We start from the raw sequence: 25,841 nt of genomic DNA, 5'->3' as shown, positions 1-25,841 counted from the left end.
ATAACAAGAACAAACATTTGATGATTTTTCAAATGTCATTGTCAGGTTAAAAAGCATTTGAACATATATATGAAAATTCAAATGTCACTTTAAATAAACTGAAAGAATTATTTCATTGGTGGAAAGTGTATATGTTACAGTCAAAACCCGTTTTTAGTTAGAACGCGTTTTAACTAGTTGAAACTAGTTTATACTGAATGTCTTTGTTAAAACCTGTTTTGTCTAGTTGAAACTAGTTTATACTGAATGTCTTTGTTAAAACCCGTTTTGTCTAGTTAAAACTAGTTTTAACTCAAATTCATTTTTGACTAGCAGTAAATTCAAGTTTTAACTAGACAAAACGGTTTGTGGCGTAATAAACACTAGTATTGTGTTTTTATTCTAAAGACACATGGCAAATTTTCCATCATATAACGGGTTTTGTCTAGTTAATTTACTGCTGTACATGTTTTGACTTTNTTTGTTAAAACCCGTTTTGTCTAGTTAAAACTAGAATTTACTGCTAGTCAAAAATGAATTTGAGTTAAAACTAGTTTTAACTAGACAAAACGGGTTTTAACAAAGACATTCAGTACAAACTAGTTTCAACTAGTTAAAACGTGTTCTAACTAAAAACGGGTTTTGACTGTAACATATACATCAACAATGACATAACCAAATACTATTTAAAGCTAAGACTTAAAATTATAGATATACTTTTTTAAAGATAAGACTTAAAATTATAGATATACTTTAAAGATGGACTTCCATGCTTTAGAGCAGTGTTCTGCAACTAGTGTGCCATCACAGGTGAAAGGTGAGACGTGAACTTTTAGATATTCTATTAATTTCAAGTTTTATTTATATATTTTTATCACAGTTGCTGCATTTCTTATGCTTGTATTTCATTCTCTGCTGCAGCACTGATGAAATAAGATGATGTTTGTTTATTCTTTATTACAAATCATGCATTTTTATGTATTCTAAGAAATTAAATATAAAATAAATTTACTCATAAGTGTTGATGCCTGTTTAATAATAATAACAGGTTAGTGGCATTACGTAATTCTATCAATAGTATCATATCATACGTTTTTGAGGGCAGTAACATTTTGGTGTGCCATGTTGAGTCATAGGTGTACCACAAGTAGAAAAATGTTGCAGAATACTGCTTTAGAGAATGTCTCAGCATTGTCATCTTGGAACGCCGTAATAAATTACAGAGATGTCCTATAATTTTAAGTCTTATCTTTAAAAAATATCTGGTTATGTCATTGTTGATGTCTGCACTTTCCACCAATGGAATAATTCTTCACAGTTTTCCAGCAAAATGAATTTGGATTAAATAAAAATGAAACATTTTCAGCCCAGGGGCTGCATCAGGCAGCAATCATTACAGAACATTAAAGATTCTAAGTTTAGAATGTTTTTTAAAATTATTTTCTTTTTGATGTCATTCTTGAATGTTTAACACATACTCTACAAATAACTATTACACAATAAAAAATTAAACAAAAAAAATTATTATGACAAAAAGATAAATGTGCCATAGTACAATAACTTATTTATCTATAGTAACCTCCTGCTCTAATATCGTTTAATTTCCTTTTAGACGGTTATCAAGCAACAACTGCCAGATACTGTCTCACAATCTTAACTATTAATACAATTCCCATAGATTGCTGCATTGAAAATTTCTCAGGCTTCCAAGGTTCATAGGTTTTGAACATTGAAGACTTTCATTATCAGTTTTTCCTTATCCCAGATGATTGACACCCAAGGCTTGCTCACATATTGGGCCAGATTTGTTACCTAGTTTATTATTAGAAATGTCCTGTTAGTGCTCTTTAATTCTAAGTGTCCATGATCTCTTAGTAGAGCCCATGTACCGTACATAAGATCTCTCTCAAACCTATTGTCCAATATGGGGAAGATACAATGAGATCAATGGGAATAGAGTCCCACGGGTATATTTGGTCTCCATATTGGGGATTTACCACCACTATTAATAATTAAACACCACATAATTTAGTACTAGAGGTAGGTGTTAGGCACTATCTCTCATTAAATTTAATGATTATAAATAAATTATTTAATAAAGAGACATGGACTCACTATCTACCACATAGAGGTCTCTGTATGAGCTCTAATTTGACTTCCTTTAATAGGGCACTTCTACATTATTTTATTGTTATTCTTATTTTATTTTATTTATTTATTTCATTTTGTTAAATATTTGTTATTAATTTTTATGTTATATTATTTTTGTTAACTTATATTTATTGAATGTTCTTTTTATTCAAATATATACTATTTTGGAATACACAACTGATGAAGACATATCAAATTAGACTGAAATGTTTTGTTTCATTAAACTTTTTTCTGGAGCTGATTTCTAAAGTGTGAATTTATTTTCTGACATTTGCTCTAGTTTCTGTATTTTGTTAAATTCTTAAATTTTTGATTAAATACATATTATAAAAAAATTAAGAATAATGATTAATTCATTATAACACTTTAATTTATTATATATTTACATAATGTGAATTAACTCATACCTTTAATAATTACAGCAAAAAAAAATTTTTTTGTATTCATGTTCTGTTCTAACATAACTGAAAAATGTCAGTGAAGCTGATCGAAAATGTTATTATTTAGTAAATTTCATTGCTGGATTTTTCAAAGGTGTGATTTTTTTTTGTTGTAATCTATCTATCCAGTTTATACAAAATATATGGACATTTAATAATAATATTAAATTAAAATTCCATGCATGGAAAACTAGAACTTCTTTAAATAAATAAGTTTCACAAAACCTTTCACTCTTTTTCTAGACGTTTCTTAATTCATAAGAGAACAAACGTTTTCAGCCATTTTAAATGGCCTTCTTCTGGCTCTATAACATTGGAACGTCAGTTAACAAATATTTGAATGACGTCATTGTTTTTAACAAAAGACAGACATGGATAAATTGAAATAAAATTAACAAATAGATGTGTAAATGAATAACAAAATAAACGACTATTGCCACTAAGATTAAATAAGTAGATTAAATAACTAGATAAATTGAGAGAAATGCTAACAAGTTCATGACAAACCGAGATTAAAACGTCACATGTTCTTTGAGGAGGTTATTTATTTTGTTATCCATTTACACATCTATTTGTTAATTTTATTTCAATTTTATCCATATCTGTCTTTTGTTAAAAATAATGACATCATTCAAATATTTGTTAACTGACATTCCAATGTTATAGAGCCTAAAGAAGGCATTTAAAATAGCCATAAATGTTTGGATTACGAAACTGCTAGAAAAAGAGTGAAAGGGTTTGTGAAACTTATTAAATTAAAATTGAAGTATCAAATATCACTGAAATCTGAATGATGATGATAATGGTATTTCTTGGCACAAGCACAACCTCAGCCACATTGCATCATGAATCTTAAAGATATAATCCAGTTTCCATCTAATATGCTTTCATGTGTCTGAATGGTTATTTTGTTTAGAATCTGAAACAAAAAATGACGTAGAATATGATCATCGCTAACAATAATGTATTAATGTAATGTTGTGCTCTTTTCCAATCATTGTACAGGGTTGTCAACAATTGCAGTTGTACAGGGTGCAATTTTAAAAATGCGAATTACTCGCAAACGCATGAACGTAAAGGCAAGCTGTAAGAACTGAACATACCTGTATTTAGTGGAAAACAAGTCCACATTACAAATGGTGATGGAAATGTCCTCCCCCAACATCCATGCACAAATAAACGCGATGCTCCATATTTGAGAATGTCCTCTGCAACATCTCACTGTCGATGGCAGCAATTTCACACTCAATGTTTGCTTTCAGTTGTTTGATGGTCCTGGGTTTGCTTGCATACACCTTGCCCTTTAAATATCCCCATAGAAAAAAATCTGGGGGAGTTAAATAGAGTGATCGAGGTGGCCACAAACCTTTCAAGATCACCCTGTCTCCAAAAAATGATCGGATCTCTTCCATACTGGAATGAGAGGTATGACATGTTGCCCCATCCTGTTGGAAGTAACCTTCTTGAAGTTCATAGTCATCCAGTTATTTCACAAATTCATCAAATATGGACAAGTATTGGGCGGTGTTCACAGTCTCATCAAACAAAATTGGACCAATGATCCGAGAACGAGAAATTGCACACTACACTCCGATCTTCATTAAATAAGGAATATTTTGAGCCTTGTTGCATGATGATACATGCAAGCATTCGCAAGTAATTCGCATTTTTAAAGTTGTATTCCCAAGTGGGACACCCTGTACTATCATCATTTTATGATTTTGATTTCACAAAATTCAGATAATATATTTAAATCTTGTAAAATGAAAGTTTATATATAAGCAACTAGCCAAATGAGATCAATTTTAGCCTGTACCAAAAAACACTGCAATGTCAACAATGACATCAAATGTTAACTTGTTAATTTATATTCAGTTTACTTACTGACAATATAGCAGTTCATTTTTTCTTGTCAACAAGTTTTATATAAAACATTAAAGATTAATATATTGATATTATGGATAAAATATTTTCCTATAAATTATTTTTGTATTTTGTTAGGGAAATTTCATCACTCAGAAATATAAAATTGCAGTTAGCAACAATTTTTTTTTGCTTGAAGACAACTGTTTATATTGTTTGTAAACTATGTGATTCAACTTTTATATATTTTATGAGGTAATGGAGACTGCTGTGTCAAGATATTTTAAAGTTAAAAAAAATCACCACTGAAAATATCAATTAAATATTTTTACACTGAAAATATGAAAGTCATGATCAATTTTATATTGTTTTCATAAATTTCTTCTATGGTCAACATATCCTCAGAATATTTTTGTAAGAGCGATAACTTTTTTATTATATTATAAAATAGAGAAAATTCATATTTAATATATATATATATATATATTAAAATAAATGAAAAAAACTAACTTCCAAATAAATTATTTTAAACATATTTTAAGATGAAAAATAATCAGAACTTGCCAATTCTTTATTTAGACGATTAAATTCAGCATGATAACTTTTCATTCTGTTCTGATATTTTGGACGATCATTTGGTGGCATACTTTTAACTTCTAAATCCATCTGTTCCAACTGAAATAAAAAAATTGGAAACTTATTCAAAATTCTAATTGTTTATATTGTATAGAAAAGATTTTTGCCAACAAGATTAAGACAGAAATGCTATATTTATGAAAAAAAATTGACAAAGTATTTTCTAATAAACAATCCATTATAATAAAATTCTACATAGAATATTAATTAATTTGCTTAAAAAGTTTAAAATAATCATAAAGATACAAAGATACAAGATATGTATCTATATCTATATATAAAATTCTGAAATACAGGTATTCTTCATATAACATGATAGTTGCGTTCTGAAAAAGTGCCATGTTATGTGAATCAGAGCTATATGAAACAAAGGACTAATGCAAAACATAGGGTTACATTCCAGAAGTTAGCAAAAGTATACTATTCTTTTCTGTTACTAAGATAAAAATGTTTATTAAAGCAATCAATAACTTATTTCCAATCAATAATTAATTAACAATCACAATTAAAAGGACTACATTATGTATTAATATTAATTTTAGTTAAACCAGGGCATTTTCTTTTTAAAGTATTGTCGTCATCTCAGCTTTTTTGTTGATATTGATCAGAAGTATCAGCAACATTTTCATATTTTTTAATCATAAAAAATTTTTTATATATGACAAAATAAAAAGTAAAAATATGTTATTAATCAAAAATTTGTCTACTGGGTCATATTTATTGAATTGAGTACCAAGAGACCTTTTTCCAGAATGTATGTTCAAATGCAAAGACACCATCATATTTCGTTTGTTATTTTTATGAATGATTACTGTTTTTATGAATGATCTACAGTTTTAAAAAATTTAATAGCACTTACCTAAAAATGTTTAAATAAGTTTTATTAAATATGAAGATTAATCAATCTATAAAAAGAAAACACAGTGACAGTCTTAAGGGCTAAAATCTTAAAGCAACAATGGCACCTAGTTGATAGGAAAGTTATTGCAAATTTTTTCTTCCTTGTCCTATCAATTTTCATTAAAGTAAACCTGATGAGAAGCACAAAATAATTTGAAAATTTCAATATTGTAAAATCCATAAGAAATTTGAGACAACACTCACGCTTACTTGAATTTCAAAAAAATATAAATAATGAAGTTTATGCTTAAAATTTGTGAAATTTTGTACAGAGCATTTTGAAAACTGTTAGAGCAGGGGTGTCCAACCTTTTTGTTCTTCTGGGCCACATTGGAAGAAGTCATGGAGTTTTGGCCACAAGTATATATAATATATTTGTGACCCAATCCTTAAATATACAAGTATATTTAAGAGAGGTGGAAAGAAGGAAACACCCAAAATGCAAGTATTATTTGCATATCTACAATTTCCCTTGGAGTTTAAATAAAGGCATTCAAAACATCCAGAATAGTTTCCTAAATTTACAGAACATATCTGTTTACTGAAAATTTATAAAGTGATATACAGAAGGTAAATGAGATTAAATTTATATAATAATAAATTTGTTTTAAAATTACAAATTAATTTAAAATAATTTAACAAACAATATATACATAGAGAATGTATAATTATTACATAACTTACATTGATAAAATACAAACATTTTTTATTATTAATATAATATCTGATAAAAAATTGTAATTTGTTGTTTATCAAAACTAAATGAATAAATATTTCATACAGTTTTCTTTTCATCTACAGAATTTGGTTTTAGTGTTTTCAGTATGTATGTTACTGTGAATGACGAATATCTGGTGAATGTCGAGATTCTCCGATGAATGTCAGCATTCACACAGTTGTTTCATGTATGTACGAAATATTGCTAAATATCAATCAATCAATCAAAGTTTTATTTGCATATAAGGCTATAGCCTGTTACAGGGGGTATTAGCTTTACAGTTTCTTTTCTCTTCATTTCTATTATTTAATAATCATATTTTTAAAGGTTTTACTAACATTATTATAGTATCTATATATTTTGTTAATACTGGCTTTATCCAGCTTTCTATACATTTCTTTTTCTTCCTTACAATCATTTTGTTCTTTATTAGTTTTTAGTTCATGTTCTTGTTCTTTGTTCTTCACACTTACATATAATAAATGTGATTTTGATAGTTTTTTCTTACATATTGGACAGTTGAATTGATCATATTCTACGTATTTATCGTTAATCATCAGTCCTTTTTGGTTAAGTCTAAACTGTATAAAAAATTTTTTAACATTAAATGAAATATTAGTTTTCATATAATTATTAATTAATGGAAAGTTTAAGATCTCAGAATAACAATTATTTTTCCTTTTTTGAATATCTTCTGTATCTTGTATTATTGAGTGTTCTGTTACTCTATATATTAGTTGACTGATTCGTTGATCATTATTTTGGAGATATTCAAACACTAATTCTATCAAGAACCCGTATATATATATCATTATTTCTCACTTACACCGGCAAATGTCGACATTCAGCTCATTCAGCATGCACTGATGGTGAATGTTGAATAAAAATATTTTTATTATGTTAAGACAAAAATGCAACTTTTTAATATGTCAAAATAGGAGAAAGCTTAAGTAACAGCACATATAAATAAACTGTTGAACCTAAAACAAACAGTACATTGATAATAAACTTAAAACATAAATAATAAACTTACACATAAATTATGTGATTAACATTATAGAATCTTATTTATTGCAACTTAAACTATTATGGCACTTTGAATTGCACAAGAGTCCCTTACTTTTACAACTACATTTATTTGTGGAACACTTCTTTTTGTAATGACAGCGTGTATAGCCTTGCCCTCCACTTTTCAAGTTAGCTGCAGCTGCTTCTCTCAGAGATATTTCTTGAGAAGAAATCTCATCTGAGGAAAGTAACTTTTCTTTACAAATTACAAACTGATTATGGTTTTTTTTTAACTCTTTCCGCCTTGTGGGCACTANACCGTTTGAAAATATCAAAAATTAGGCATCTTCCCCCGCTTACCATCTTACCCCGAATCACTCTATGCGTTGCAGTCAAACCAGTTTTTAGTTAGGATGCGTTTTAACTAGTTAAAACTAGTTTATACTGGATGTGTTTGTTAAAACCCATTTTGTCTAGTTAAAACTAGAATTTACTGCTAGTCAAAAATGAATTTGAGTTAAAACTAGTTTTAACTAGACAAAACGGGTTTTAACAAAGACATTCAGTACAAACTAGTTTCAACTAGTTAAAACGCGTTCTAACTAAAAACGGGTTTTGACTGTAACATATACATCAACAATGACATAACCAAATACTATTTAAAGCTAAGACTTAAAATTATAGATATACTTTTTTAAAGATAAGACTTAAAATTATAGATATACTTTAAAGATGGACTTCCATGCTTTAGAGCAGTGTTCTGCAACTAGTGTGCCATCACAGGTGAAAGGTGAGACGTGAACTTTTAGATATTCTATTAATTTCAAGTTTTATTTATATATTTTTATCACAGTTGCTGCATTTCTTATGCTTGTATTTCATTCTCTGCTGCAGCACTGATGAAATAAGATGATGTTTGTTTATTCTTTATTACAAATCATGCATTTTTATGTATTCTAAGAAATTAAATATAAAATAAATTTACTCATAAGTGTTGATGCCTGTTTAATAATAATAACAGGTTAGTGGCATTACGTAATTCTATCAATAGTATCATATCATACGTTTTTGAGGGCAGTAACATTTTGGTGTGCCATGTTGAGTCATAGGTGTACCACAAGTAGAAAAATGTTGCAGAATACTGCTTTAGAGAATGTCTCAGCATTGTCATCTTGGAACGCCGTAATAAATTACAGAGATGTCCTATAATTTTAAGTCTTATCTTTAAAAAATATCTGGTTATGTCATTGTTGATGTCTGCACTTTCCACCAATGGAATAATTCTTCACAGTTTTCCAGCAAAATGAATTTGGATTAAATAAAAATGAAACATTTTCAGCCCAGGGGCTGCATCAGGCAGCAATCATTACAGAACATTAAAGATTCTAAGTTTAGAATGTTTTTTAAAATTATTTTCTTTTTGATGTCATTCTTGAATGTTTAACACATACTCTACAAATAACTATTACACAATAAAAAATTAAACAAAAAAAATTATTATGACAAAAAGATAAATGTGCCATAGTACAATAACTTATTTATCTATAGTAACCTCCTGCTCTAATATCGTTTAATTTCCTTTTAGACGGTTATCAAGCAACAACTGCCAGATACTGTCTCACAATCTTAACTATTAATACAATTCCCATAGATTGCTGCATTGAAAATTTCTCAGGCTTCCAAGGTTCATAGGTTTTGAACATTGAAGACTTTCATTATCAGTTTTTCCTTATCCCAGATGATTGACACCCAAGGCTTGCTCACATATTGGGCCAGATTTGTTACCTAGTTTATTATTAGAAATGTCCTGTTAGTGCTCTTTAATTCTAAGTGTCCATGATCTCTTAGTAGAGCCCATGTACCGTACATAAGATCTCTCTCAAACCTATTGTCCAATATGGGGAAGATACAATGAGATCAATGGGAATAGAGTCCCACGGGTATATTTGGTCTCCATATTGGGGATTTACCACCACTATTAATAATTAAACACCACATAATTTAGTACTAGAGGTAGGTGTTAGGCACTATCTCTCATTAAATTTAATGATTATAAATAAATTATTTAATAAAGAGACATGGACTCACTATCTACCACATAGAGGTCTCTGTATGAGCTCTAATTTGACTTCCTTTAATAGGGCACTTCTACATTATTTTATTGTTATTCTTATTTTATTTTATTTATTTATTTCATTTTGTTAAATATTTGTTATTAATTTTTATGTTATATTATTTTTGTTAACTTATATTTATTGAATGTTCTTTTTATTCAAATATATACTATTTTGGAATACACAACTGATGAAGACATATCAAATTAGACTGAAATGTTTTGTTTCATTAAACTTTTTTCTGGAGCTGATTTCTAAAGTGTGAATTTATTTTCTGACATTTGCTCTAGTTTCTGTATTTTGTTAAATTCTTAAATTTTTGATTAAATACATATTATAAAAAAATTAAGAATAATGATTAATTCATTATAACACTTTAATTTATTATATATTTACATAATGTGAATTAACTCATACCTTTAATAATTACAGCAAAAAAAAATTTTTTTGTATTCATGTTCTGTTCTAACATAACTGAAAAATGTCAGTGAAGCTGATCGAAAATGTTATTATTTAGTAAATTTCATTGCTGGATTTTTCAAAGGTGTGATTTTTTTTTGTTGTAATCTATCTATCCAGTTTATACAAAATATATGGACATTTAATAATAATATTAAATTAAAATTCCATGCATGGAAAACTAGAACTTCTTTAAATAAATAAGTTTCACAAAACCTTTCACTCTTTTTCTAGACGTTTCTTAATTCATAAGAGAACAAACGTTTTCAGCCATTTTAAATGGCCTTCTTCTGGCTCTATAACATTGGAACGTCAGTTAACAAATATTTGAATGACGTCATTGTTTTTAACAAAAGACAGACATGGATAAATTGAAATAAAATTAACAAATAGATGTGTAAATGAATAACAAAATAAACGACTATTGCCACTAAGATTAAATAAGTAGATTAAATAACTAGATAAATTGAGAGAAATGCTAACAAGTTCATGACAAACCGAGATTAAAACGTCACATGTTCTTTGAGGAGGTTATTTATTTTGTTATCCATTTACACATCTATTTGTTAATTTTATTTCAATTTTATCCATATCTGTCTTTTGTTAAAAATAATGACATCATTCAAATATTTGTTAACTGACATTCCAATGTTATAGAGCCTAAAGAAGGCATTTAAAATAGCCATAAATGTTTGGATTACGAAACTGCTAGAAAAAGAGTGAAAGGGTTTGTGAAACTTATTAAATTAAAATTGAAGTATCAAATATCACTGAAATCTGAATGATGATGATAATGGTATTTCTTGGCACAAGCACAACCTCAGCCACATTGCATCATGAATCTTAAAGATATAATCCAGTTTCCATCTAATATGCTTTCATGTGTCTGAATGGTTATTTTGTTTAGAATCTGAAACAAAAAATGACGTAGAATATGATCATCGCTAACAATAATGTATTAATGTAATGTTGTGCTCTTTTCCAATCATTGTACAGGGTTGTCAACAATTGCAGTTGTACAGGGTGCAATTTTAAAAATGCGAATTACTCGCAAACGCATGAACGTAAAGGCAAGCTGTAAGAACTGAACATACCTGTATTTAGTGGAAAACAAGTCCACATTACAAATGGTGATGGAAATGTCCTCCCCCAACATCCATGCACAAATAAACGCGATGCTCCATATTTGAGAATGTCCTCTGCAACATCTCACTGTCGATGGCAGCAATTTCACACTCAATGTTTGCTTTCAGTTGTTTGATGGTCCTGGGTTTGCTTGCATACACCTTGCCCTTTAAATATCCCCATAGAAAAAAATCTGGGGGAGTTAAATAGAGTGATCGAGGTGGCCACAAACCTTTCAAGATCACCCTGTCTCCAAAAAATGATCGGATCTCTTCCATACTGGAATGAGAGGTATGACATGTTGCCCCATCCTGTTGGAAGTAACCTTCTTGAAGTTCATAGTCATCCAGTTATTTCACAAATTCATCAAATATGGACAAGTATTGGGCGGTGTTCACAGTCTCATCAAACAAAATTGGACCAATGATCCGAGAACGAGAAATTGCACACTACACTCCGATCTTCATTAAATAAGGAATATTTTGAGCCTTGTTGCATGATGATACATGCAAGCATTCGCAAGTAATTCGCATTTTTAAAGTTGTATTCCCAAGTGGGACACCCTGTACTATCATCATTTTATGATTTTGATTTCACAAAATTCAGATAATATATTTAAATCTTGTAAAATGAAAGTTTATATATAAGCAACTAGCCAAATGAGATCAATTTTAGCCTGTACCAAAAAACACTGCAATGTCAACAATGACATCAAATGTTAACTTGTTAATTTATATTCAGTTTACTTACTGACAATATAGCAGTTCATTTTTTCTTGTCAACAAGTTTTATATAAAACATTAAAGATTAATATATTGATATTATGGATAAAATATTTTCCTATAAATTATTTTTGTATTTTGTTAGGGAAATTTCATCACTCAGAAATATAAAATTGCAGTTAGCAACAATTTTTTTTTGCTTGAAGACAACTGTTTATATTGTTTGTAAACTATGTGATTCAACTTTTATATATTTTATGAGGTAATGGAGACTGCTGTGTCAAGATATTTTAAAGTTAAAAAAAATCACCACTGAAAATATCAATTAAATATTTTTACACTGAAAATATGAAAGTCATGATCAATTTTATATTGTTTTCATAAATTTCTTCTATGGTCAACATATCCTCAGAATATTTTTGTAAGAGCGATAACTTTTTTATTATATTATAAAATAGAGAAAATTCATATTTAATATATATATATATATATATTAAAATAAATGAAAAAAACTAACTTCCAAATAAATTATTTTAAACATATTTTAAGATGAAAAATAATCAGAACTTGCCAATTCTTTATTTAGACGATTAAATTCAGCATGATAACTTTTCATTCTGTTCTGATATTTTGGACGATCATTTGGTGGCATACTTTTAACTTCTAAATCCATCTGTTCCAACTGAAATAAAAAAATTGGAAACTTATTCAAAATTCTAATTGTTTATATTGTATAGAAAAGATTTTTGCCAACAAGATTAAGACAGAAATGCTATATTTATGAAAAAAAATTGACAAAGTATTTTCTAATAAACAATCCATTATAATAAAATTCTACATAGAATATTAATTAATTTGCTTAAAAAGTTTAAAATAATCATAAAGATACAAAGATACAAGATATGTATCTATATCTATATATAAAATTCTGAAATACAGGTATTCTTCATATAACATGATAGTTGCGTTCTGAAAAAGTGCCATGTTATGTGAATCAGAGCTATATGAAACAAAGGACTAATGCAAAACATAGGGTTACATTCCAGAAGTTAGCAAAAGTATACTATTCTTTTCTGTTACTAAGATAAAAATGTTTATTAAAGCAATCAATAACTTATTTCCAATCAATAATTAATTAACAATCACAATTAAAAGGACTACATTATGTATTAATATTAATTTTAGTTAAACCAGGGCATTTTCTTTTTAAAGTATTGTCGTCATCTCAGCTTTTTTGTTGATATTGATCAGAAGTATCAGCAACATTTTCATATTTTTTAATCATAAAAAATTTTTTATAGATGACAAAATAAAAAGTAAAAATATGTTATTAATCAAAAATTTGTCTACTGGGTCATATTTATTGAATTGAGTACCAAGAGACCTTTTTCCAGAATGTATGTTCAAATGCAAAGACACCATCATATTTCGTTTGTTATTTTTATGAATGATTACTGTTTTTATGAATGATCTACAGTTTTAAAAAATTTAATAGCACTTACCTAAAAATGTTTAAATAAGTTTTATTAAATATGAAGATTAATCAATCTATAAAAAGAAAACACAGTGACAGTCTTAAGGGCTAAAATCTTAAAGCAACAATGGCACCTAGTTGATAGGAAAGTTATTGCAAATTTTTTCTTCCTTGTCCTATCAATTTTCATTAAAGTAAACCTGATGAGAAGCACAAAATAATTTGAAAATTTCAATATTGTAAAATCCATAAGAAATTTGAGACAACACTCACGCTTACTTGAATTTCAAAAAAATATAAATAATGAAGTTTATGCTTAAAATTTGTGAAATTTTGTACAGAGCATTTTGAAAACTGTTAGAGCAGGGGTGTCCAACCTTTTTGTTCTTCTGGGCCACATTGGAAGAAGTCATGGAGTTTTGGCCACAAGTATATATAATATATTTGTGACCCAATCCTTAAATATACAAGTATATTTAAGAGAGGTGGAAAGAAGGAAACACCCAAAATGCAAGTATTATTTGCATATCTACAATTTCCCTTGGAGTTTAAATAAAGGCATTCAAAACATCCAGAATAGTTTCCTAAATTTACAGAACATATCTGTTTACTGAAAATTTATAAAGTGATATACAGAAGGTAAATGAGATTAAATTTATATAATAATAAATTTGTTTTAAAATTACAAATTAATTTAAAATAATTTAACAAACAATATATACATAGAGAATGTATAATTATTACATAACTTACATTGATAAAATACAAACATTTTTTATTATTAATATAATATCTGATAAAAAATTGTAATTTGTTGTTTATCAAAACTAAATGAATAAATATTTCATACAGTTTTCTTTTCATCTACAGAATTTGGTTTTAGTGTTTTCAGTATGTATGTTACTGTGAATGACGAATATCTGGTGAATGTCGAGATTCTCCGATGAATGTCAGCATTCACACAGTTGTTTCATGTATGTACGAAATATTGCTAAATATCAATCAATCAATCAAAGTTTTATTTGCATATAAGGCTATAGCCTGTTACAGGGGGTATTAGCTTTACAGTTTCTTTTCTCTTCATTTCTATTATTTAATAATCATATTTTTAAAGGTTTTACTAACATTATTATAGTATCTATATATTTTGTTAATACTGGCTTTATCCAGCTTTCTATACATTTCTTTTTCTTCCTTACAATCATTTTGTTCTTTATTAGTTTTTAGTTCATGTTCTTGTTCTTTGTTCTTCACACTTACATATAATAAATGTGATTTTGATAGTTTTTTCTTACATATTGGACAGTTGAATTGATCATATTCTACGTATTTATCGTTAATCATCAGTCCTTTTTGGTTAAGTCTAAACTGTATAAAAAATTTTTTAACATTAAATGAAATATTAGTTTTCATATAATTATTAATTAATGGAAAGTTTAAGATCTCAGAATAACAATTATTTTTCCTTTTTTGAATATCTTCTGTATCTTGTATTATTGAGTGTTCTGTTACTCTATATATTAGTTGACTGATTCGTTGATCATTATTTTGGAGATATTCAAACACTAATTCTATCAAGAACCCGTATATATATATCATTATTTCTCACTTACACCGGCAAATGTCGACATTCAGCTCATTCAGCATGCACTGATGGTGAATGTTGAATAAAAATATTTTTATTATGTTAAGACAAAAATGCAACTTTTTAATATGTCAAAATAGGAGAAAGCTTAAGTAACAGCACATATAAATAAACTGTTGAACCTAAAACAAACAGTACATTGATAATAAACTTAAAACATAAATAATAAACTTACACATAAATTATGTGATTAACATTATAGAATCTTATTTATTGCAACAACTTAAACTATTATGGCACTTTGAATTGCACAAGAGTCCCTTACTTTTACAACTACATTTATTTGTGGAACACTTCTTTTTGTAATGACAGCGTGTATAGCCTTGCCCTCCACTTTTCAAGTTAGCTGCAGCTGCTTCTCTCAGAGATATTTCTTGAGAAGAAATCTCATCTGAGGAAAGTAACTTTTCTTTACAAATTACAAACTGATTATGGTTTTTTTTTAACTCTTTCCGCCTTGTGGGCACTAAGAGGGCCTCTTTTTGCAATCCCATTATGGGTTCGGCCAGGCCCACAATGAAGCTGCCGGGTGGTGAGGGACAGGGCCAGACATATCCGAATAGATCAACCCCCAAATAATTCCTGGGGATTTTTCGACCCGTTTGGATTCGAATCTGGGTCCCCCAGAGTGGTGGGCTGCCACCTGGACCCCTCGGCCATCCGGCCACTAACTGATTATGGGTATAAAGCTGCTTGAGAGTACCATTTCTGTTTGCTAATTTATAAAAGTCGGAGTCTTCTATTCCAACAACCACTGCCAACACATTTCGGGCATCTGTACGGCCACGGTCGACATCAGGGACTTGTATTCGTATGGTATCACCAATTTGAGCAGAAGGAAACGGCGAAGAATTTGGCGACAGACTGACACCTCTCTGCCGACATCGGCTTTTCGGATGTCGTTTTGACCTCCACCAAAGCTTATCTGTGGTTGTCAACATACACCGGTGATTGTTCGAATGTATAATAATATAACCAAATATTCGATCTATCACAGACCTATTTTGTATGTGTCGACATTCACCAGAAAATATCGACATTCTCTAATTTCGGTCTTTCACAGCAACATGTATATATTATCAAGAATGTATGTATATATTTGGTCCATGACTGAGAACCAAATTACATGACTGTAACTTTACTTTTCCTTTTATGACAGAACAAGGCAGACCTAAGTTCACAATGGTTTTAAATATAAATATAACCTCAATTAAGTCATTCTCCATTTAACAATGTTTACAAAGAGAGCTTATTATGATATCAATATCCAGTGTTTCTTTTTCACAGCTATCAACTTTACCAAATTTGAAATGAATCAGTGCAATTATTTCTTGTGAGGTTTTAAAAAGATGAAGTGTCTTAATATCATTGCCCATTTCCCAAACTCAAAGCTGTTAACAAAGCCAAGATTGGAGCATTTCCATAAAAATTTTGAACAGTTTGTAACAATTACATACTTAAATTATACAGAGTTCAAGGGCATCACAATGAACATATTATTATAAAACAAACAAATTTTCTGGATGTATTATTTATTTTCTTAGAATTTTATTTAAGTATCTTTAATTATTAAGAAGTCATAGTCCTTTTAATTTCAGGCAATAAATATGATAAAGGAAAACACACTATACACATAAAAATTACTGTAAATATTACTTACTAGTTCTTGAGCTTCTTCTAAATGCTTCTCTACTTGATTAACCATTATTTTTTTATCTCCTAGAAAAACAAAAAAGATTGCACATAAATATACTCTTCTTATTAAATATAAATAACTAAGTCTTCTATTCTCTAAATTTAAAAAATATTTACTGTACTTCTTTTAAAGAAAATTTTTAACAATGCAAAAATATTAAAAATTAAATATAATTTTGTAAATCATTTATGATTGTCATGTAGACTTAAATGTTTAATTACATTCTAAAATACTCAGTTTGCAAATAGGTGAAATTAAAATAATTAGCCAGGACAAATTTACATTTACAAAAATTTCCTAAAAAATTCTTGAGTAGACAATACATACAAAGATTTGTCTTTTTCAATCAGTCCTTTCAAATTAGGATGAAAGAACAGGATAGAATTGTTGTTTCCTCACATGTATTACAGTCCCTTGTTAGACAAATTCAGAATTAAAAGATTTTTGTCTCTTAAAATACTATTCAATCATATTTTTTATTTACTATATATTTTTTCCATAATAAAAGAATATATGCAATAAGAAAGTTTTCAGTAAATTTCAGGTTGCATAATAGCTATTTTTAAAATCATCCACTATATTTGCAATAATTCATTGTCCTAATTCCTACATTATAAACTTGAAACATTTTTCATTATTATCATTATCATTCATCTCCATTTAAGTTCAATTTCCCAAAGACCATATTAAATAAAAATTTAATTCTTCCAAATTTATTTATAAATGCAAGAGTTCTTTATTATATATAAAACAGTATAATATAATATAAAGCATAAACAAGGATGATATAAATCATGGTGTCACTGGGAATGAAACTATAAGAAAAGTGTGATTAAAGCTTGATTTATATATATCAGCATAGATTGACAATTTATATAAAATTAGCAGTATAAATTTATAAGTATATATATAAAAGTAAAAGTATAATCTGTCAAGGCCTTTTGTACATTAATTAAAGTCTTGTACAGTCTATGGAGCATTTGCAATAACATATCTTCATGAACAGAGTACCAGAACAAGTTGGTGAAGTGTATGGAATTCATAACAACTGAGCATAACAGAATCCAATCACTGTTTAATTTGAACACTGTTCCATCCAAGGGCAGTCAAATTCCAAAAAGTCAAAGGAATGCTTGTCTCAGCATAAGGGTTGACAGTATGGACAACACCTATTGTAACAGTGTTTCCAAACAATAGTGCCAACACACTATTACTTCTTCCTGTTTCTGCCAGTGGCTCTCCAGTTCTGTTACAAACAACTCAGCTTGAAGCCCTAACTAAACAGAACACTAAAGCAAGCAATGATCTGTTCAGGGTGCTACTATATTATGAAAAATTGCTCTATACATGACAAAAATATACTGTACAGGGGTCCTTGTTTAATGTGGCTAACTAGAAACAAAAAGTTATCACTTTAAGTGAACTTTACATAAAGCGAACATCATAAATTCATAGAAAATCATATTTAATTGGGACTTTAATAAAGCAAAACTAAATGAAAAACATGAAAGAAATCTTTATTATTCCTATTTACACATATGTAAAATATTTATTATTAATATAATTAATTAATTAAATATCGGAAATGATTTATAATTGAATTTTAAAAGGACCTGGTAGTGTTTCATCATTTTTACTGACTGCCAAGTTTTAAAATATGAAAAACAAATCTAAAGTATGATGTTTCCTGCAGTTTATTTTTTCATTTAATATTGTTTTATAACAAGACAATAAGTCTTTATGAATGGGCAGAAAAATTTGAGCGTGGAATTTTATAACAAGACAATTCCACGCTCAAATTTTTCTGCCCATTTTATAAATTTCTGCCAAATTTCAAACATTTCTGCCCATCTGTTTTATAACAAGACAATTCCACGCTCAAGCCCCTTAGTCTAGAGTTTTTCGTGTTACAACTTCCACCTTGAAGGTGTCACGTTGTACCATCTCACACTCTGACGTCAAGTTGGTAGTTTCAAGTTATAACTCGCATGCTTTCCCATCTCACCATGTAAGTTCCTACTCACTTTGAGTCGAGCATGTGAGATCTCTACAAAAAAGTGATAATGGCTAATGGATATGCTATTCTGATCACAATCGAAGCATTAGAAGCTCTTTTGCATTCCTTTTCATGTCCACTAATAAAAAAATTTTAATTCATAATTGATAAAATTATATGAAAATTTTTTTCAAAAATAAAAAGAAGTATCTAATTCATTGAAAAAGAGAAAATGACAGTAAATTATATGTATAAATTATTAAGAGCATAGACACTATATTAAGATTATTTATTAATCAGAAGTGTTAAGTTCATTGAACAATTTAAGAAATAGATCAAGGAAGAAAACTGAAGAAAGGATTAAATTAAAATACTTTTTTCCATTCTACAACAGATTTTTTTAGTTTCAACACATGCATTTAATTTTTGAACTAATTCATTCCACATATTGAAACGTTTTTTCTAGTAAATTTGTTGTCAAATTTTCCACTGTTCATTTTCTTATTATTTTTTATATGTATGACTAAGATGTCTTTCTGTTCTTCACTTATTTTTTTTACATAAAACATTGGAGGCTTCCATTTTGTTCCTGTATCCTATATCACTATAACACAAAAGTAACTGTAACATGTGCAAACTAATTAAGAGGTAATGGAATGAAGGTTGGCCATTAAGAAGTTAGTTCACTAGATGTTGCCTGTATCACACCTCTTTTATAACCACTCTGCACCTTGTAGTAATGCTATCTTCAAACTCCATCTTCCTACTGTTATGTAACCCTTACGTCCAGCTATCTTGTAGCATTATGAAGCCATCTTATGCCTGTTTCTTCTGCATCCATTTAATGTTCACTGATCATACCTTTATAGCAGTTTGTTTGTCTTGTATAATTTTAAGTATTATAACTTTTTTATATTAATACCAACTGAAGAGGGACTATTCTGATAATCCAAAATGCATTTTGGTTATTTCATGTTAATTATTCATCTAATCGATTTTTAATGTACACCCCCTTTTGTTTTATTAAATGTACTACATTGATACCTGAGTGTTTGTGCTTATTATCACTGGTGTGATAAGTCCTTATTATCTACCCCTCATTAGTAGGTATTTAATTAATTTAATTAAACCAAGGGCTAAAAGCAATTCTTTGTAAAAACTGAGCTGTTCACAGGCCAAATCAACTAACTTCATTTGTAAATCCTTAATATAATTGTTATTTTCAAATAGTTCTTCTCAATATCCGGTGTGGTAGCTGATGAATACGTAGATTTAGTATATGTCTCTTTAATCCAAATTAGTAAAAATGGTACACTTTCTCTCAGCTATAAGGTTAGGTACTCCTTTATTGCAAATCACAAATGCATTTCGGTCTATATGGGCCCCTCTTCAGTGTAAATGCTCATAAGACAGAGTAACGCTCTTCTAATTGTATGACTCTCACAATGATATTTTATATAATCCAAAAAAAAACAAAAAAAATACATGAATGTGTATTGAATGACACTATTACACAGGTACAATTAAAAACCTGTAAGGTATTTAAAACCATATTGCGTATTTTAAGACGTTATCAGAATACCTATTCTTTTTATCTACTGTATTTTATTTTCAAATAGTTCTCAATATCCGGTGTGGTAGCTGATGAATACATAGATTTAGTATATGTCTCTTTAATCCGAATTAGTAAATATTTTGTTTCTATTCTTTATCTAATTTAAATGGATAGGAAATACAATGTGATTAATTAATTTAAAGTTCAATTTAGAATACATTATTTAGCATTTATTTTACAATAAAGAATTTTTTTATTTCTAATAATAAATTGGATTTATATTTTCTCCATAAATTAAAAAAATTCTTATGCCAATCACATCAATTCTTTATTACTTAAATATTTAGAAACAAAATTAATTTCAATATTAAAAAATTCAACTTACTCCTACAGTTAATTTAAACATTTCCTTCAATAAACTTGTTTTGAAATATAAAATATTACTTGCAACAATAAAGAAATATCTCTCAAAACTTTTACAAATATGTATATAATAGTTTATATAAGAATCAATGATCTAAAAATAAGTAGAGGTTGAAAGATATTTTTTCTTTAAATGCATTTTCTCTTAAATATTTATTGAATGTAAGGATTCTATTTATATAAGGCTACATAGAGAGAATAGTGTTTAAATTTAGCTAAATATCTAAATATACCTGTTATGTATCTAATTATCAAATGTTATGCTGAACATTATATTAATACTAAATATAAACCAAAAATTTTTTCAAATTTAAGAGGTTCAAAAGCAAAAAAAATAAAATAAAATAATTGCTGCAATTTTTAATCGTATTCTTCACTTATTCAATTTAAAATATATGTTCTCCATCTCAAATTTATAGTGTCTTGCCCCTGTACATCATACTTTTCCCTGATAACAACAGAGTCAGGTCAATCATCTATGTAACTCCATTCAGAAAAATATTTTTGAATTGAATTTATATGACTTCTGGTCTAGACCAGAAGTTTGTATATAGTTAATCAGGGCCTCCTAACCTAAGCTTTCCATATCTAGTCTTGACTTTCATCTATCTAACACTGTTCTTGAGATTACGGAAGAACAGAGGGATTGTCAAAAATTTTTTGCAATTACTTTTACAGGAAATGAGCCTTTAAATTTACACTAAATTTACTGATTTTATTCATATTTTAAAGTGTTTTCTTAAATCTTTTAAATGTAAAACATAAATAAAATAATCAAACATATTTTGACTATAAACATTTTGACTATAAACAGAAAACAATATATGCTGCTATGTTGATATACTAATAGTATAAAACAAAATAGATTTAGTATTCAAAAACTAGCATAGCCCTAATTTACAAATATCTGTTACAGATGTATTTCTTCTAATTTTTCTTTGTAACATATTACTTAATTTGTCACTATTATAGTTAAGATGAATTTGATTTGCTATTTAATTGTCACAAAATAGCTTTAAGCTAAAAGATCTATTTTAATCCAGAGTGAAATATTAAAGGAACTCATATAATTGATATAATCAATACAGATAAAAATAAACTTTTTCTAATAAAACATCTCTAATTCAACTATAGCTATCTTATTTATAAATAAAAATGTTATATATTAACAAAAAACTATAAATTCAAGTCTTGAATAATATATGTGACGTCAGAAAAAAGAATCAATGTCAACACATTCATATACACATTGTAATGAAACTCTGTACCAATATTTTAGGGATAGATTACAAGGTCAGGAATAAGCTTAGCCACTTGAAGTTTTTGCAGTATCCATCTGCATTACAGTAAAAAACAAAAGGTTAGAAAGCAATAGTTTTTAATGTAAATTTGCTTTAAATAATGCTTTTTACAAACTTAAACAGAATAATTTACAACTGCTCAAGATGTCTTCCACAGACATGGAGGGTATTTTGAGTAGTTCAATTTCTACATATTAAAAAACAAAATTTAACATTTAAAATAGCTTCAGTTTGTACAGTACATGTTGGTAACACAAAAGTGAAAAACAAATAGTAGTAGTATTTGGTGGGAGAATTAAAATTGGTTTCCAATATGATTTTTGGCAAACGAGATCTTGAAGTCAATTTTGAAAAATGTTTATAGAAGATTTTAAGCTTATTTTTGACTCTAGAGTCTATCTGAAAAATATTGGCATGGAATTTCAATACACTCTGTTTATATATAAATATAAAACATTTCTAAATTGTTTTTTTCATTACAGATAAGTAACTTCATTGGTATAATGACACGAACTTCAATTTTTTATATTTTCCTTTATTATAAATAAATTACATTGAACTTTTATATGTTGCCACATGTATTCAAGATTTGAATATGTTTTCTGTTTTTTAAAAATATGTAATTGTTTTTATGAATAAAATACAGTATTTATAATTTTTGTCATTCACAACTGTGATATGATTAACTTTATCGATATCTTCTATGATAAAATAAAGAAATAACACTATATTGTAAAAGGTAAATCTGATATATATAACAAATAATAATGGATCTAGAGCAGGAGCCTCCAAAGAAGTTATCAATTCCAGAGATTGATAAGGCATTTTTGAGGTTGAGTGAAATGGTTCATTGAAGTGGAGCATTAGCAAAACCTTTTCTACGAGGATTACAGAATTGTGTTTGTTCTGAAAATTTGTTCAATCAATTTTGATAAACTTTGCCATTTTCCATTAATTGCAATGAGAAATCCAAAAATGTAATGAGGGTCAATTTAAATGTAAAAAATGGAGATCGAGAGGTTTTCGATATATAGAGAGGTTAAACTGACAATGTCCATGCTCTCCGTGCGTCACAACTTAGCATGCCTAATGGAATTTTGGCCTAGGGGTTAAAAATAAAAACCATATTGAGTGTGCCTAACAGAAAATAGGTACAAAAACAAACAAAACATGAAAACAAAGCAATCAATGGCAATTGCTTTGTTCTTGGGTTGACCCTCCNGTTTATACAAAATATATGGACATTTAATAATAATATTAAATTAAAATTCCATGCATGGAAAACTAGAACTTCTTTAAATAAATAAGTTTCACAAAACCTTTCACTCTTTTTCTAGACGTTTCTTAATTCATAAGAGAACAAACGTTTTCAGCCATTTTAAATGGCCTTCTTCTGGCTCTATAACATTGGAACGTCAGTTAACAAATATTTGAATGACGTCATTGTTTTTAACAAAAGACAGACATGGATAAATTGAAATAAAATTAACAAATAGATGTGTAAATGAATAACAAAATAAACGACTATTGCCACTAAGATTAAATAAGTAGATTAAATAACTAGATAAATTGAGAGAAATGCTAACAAGTTCATGACAAACCGAGATTAAAACGTCACATGTTCTTTGAGGAGGTTATTTATTTTGTTATCCATTTACACATCTATTTGTTAATTTTATTTCAATTTTATCCATATCTGTCTTTTGTTAAAAATAATGACATCATTCAAATATTTGTTAACTGACATTCCAATGTTATAGAGCCTAAAGAAGGCATTTAAAATAGCCATAAATGTTTGGATTACGAAACTGCTAGAAAAAGAGTGAAAGGGTTTGTGAAACTTATTAAATTAAAATTGAAGTATCAAATATCACTGAAATCTGAATGATGATGATAATGGTATTTCTTGGCACAAGCACAACCTCAGCCACATTGCATCATGAATCTTAAAGATATAATCCAGTTTCCATCTAATATGCTTTCATGTGTCTGAATGGTTATTTTGTTTAGAATCTGAAACAAAAAATGACGTAGAATATGATCATCGCTAACAATAATGTATTAATGTAATGTTGTGCTCTTTTCCAATCATTGTACAGGGTTGTCAACAATTGCAGTTGTACAGGGTGCAATTTTAAAAATGCGAATTACTCGCAAACGCATGAACGTAAAGGCAAGCTGTAAGAACTGAACATACCTGTATTTAGTGGAAAACAAGTCCACATTACAAATGGTGATGGAAATGTCCTCCCCCAACATCCATGCACAAATAAACGCGATGCTCCATATTTGAGAATGTCCTCTGCAACATCTCACTGTCGATGGCAGCAATTTCACACTCAATGTTTGCTTTCAGTTGTTTGATGGTCCTGGGTTTGCTTGCATACACCTTGCCCTTTAAATATCCCCATAGAAAAAAATCTGGGGGAGTTAAATAGAGTGATCGAGGTGGCCACAAACCTTTCAAGATCACCCTGTCTCCAAAAAATGATCGGATCTCTTCCATACTGGAATGAGAGGTATGACATGTTGCCCCATCCTGTTGGAAGTAACCTTCTTGAAGTTCATAGTCATCCAGTTATTTCACAAATTCATCAAATATGGACAAGTATTGGGCGGTGTTCACAGTCTCGTCAAACAAAATTGGACCAATGATCCGAGAACGAGAAATTGCACACTACACTCCGATCTTCATTAAATAAGGAATATTTTGAGCCTTGTTGCATGATGATACATGCAAGCATTCGCAAGTAATTCGCATTTTTAAAGTTGTATTCCCAAGTGGGACACCCTGTACTATCATCATTTTATGATTTTGATTTCACAAAATTCAGATAATATATTTAAATCTTGTAAAATGAAAGTTTATATATAAGCAACTAGCCAAATGAGATCAATTTTAGCCTGTACCAAAAAACACTGCAATGTCAACAATGACATCAAATGTTAACTTGTTAATTTATATTCAGTTTACTTACTGACAATATAGCAGTTCATTTTTTCTTGTCAACAAGTTTTATATAAAACATTAAAGATTAATATATTGATATTATGGATAAAATATTTTCCTATAAATTATTTTTGTATTTTGTTAGGGAAATTTCATCACTCAGAAATATAAAATTGCAGTTAGCAACAATTTTTTTTTGCTTGAAGACAACTGTTTATATTGTTTGTAAACTATGTGATTCAACTTTTATATATTTTATGAGGTAATGGAGACTGCTGTGTCAAGATATTTTAAAGTTAAAAAAAATCACCACTGAAAATATCAATTAAATATTTTTACACTGAAAATATGAAAGTCATGATCAATTTTATATTGTTTTCATAAATTTCTTCTATGGTCAACATATCCTCAGAATATTTTTGTAAGAGCGATAACTTTTTTATTATATTATAAAATAGAGAAAATTCATATTTAATATATATATATATATATATTAACGCTAAAGCTCGGAAACTCGTTAATCTGCAGATTACCTAACTGATTACCTAACTAATCTGCAGATTAACTAGCGTGATCTGTTAAAGTTGCTAAAATTGTTCTATTTCTCAAATTACCTAGGTAATGTGCAGATTATCTAGGTAATCTGCAAATTACCTACTAGGCACTCGGTAAAGTGAAAATAAGAT

The 25,841-nt window shown here is 28.3% G+C and overlaps 1 protein-coding gene across 1 annotated transcript in view; it reads right to left on the bottom strand.

Annotated features, from left to right (window-relative positions):
• Positions 1–25,841, bottom strand: part of LOC111624433 (vesicle transport through interaction with t-SNAREs homolog 1A-like) — a 90,137-nt gene that overhangs the window by 53,332 nt on the left and 10,964 nt on the right. Inside the window, exons 2-4 of the mRNA XM_023367271.1 lie at positions 16,895–16,953; positions 12,669–12,797; positions 4,998–5,108 (exon numbers count right to left, since the gene is read on the bottom strand). Of these exons, the coding sequence (XP_023223039.1) occupies positions 4,998–5,108; positions 12,669–12,797; positions 16,895–16,953 (299 nt within the window). The remainder of the gene's footprint in view (positions 1–4,997; positions 5,109–12,668; positions 12,798–16,894; positions 16,954–25,841) is intronic.

Source organism: Centruroides sculpturatus, unplaced genomic scaffold (assembly GCF_000671375.1).
Source record: "Centruroides sculpturatus isolate CEXI.00-Female unplaced genomic scaffold, Cexi_2.0 scaffold397, whole genome shotgun sequence".
Taxonomy (NCBI): domain Eukaryota; kingdom Metazoa; phylum Arthropoda; class Arachnida; order Scorpiones; family Buthidae; genus Centruroides; species Centruroides sculpturatus.
Note: the sequence above shows the minus strand (reverse complement) of the source record. Positions and strands in the feature narration are given on the sequence as shown.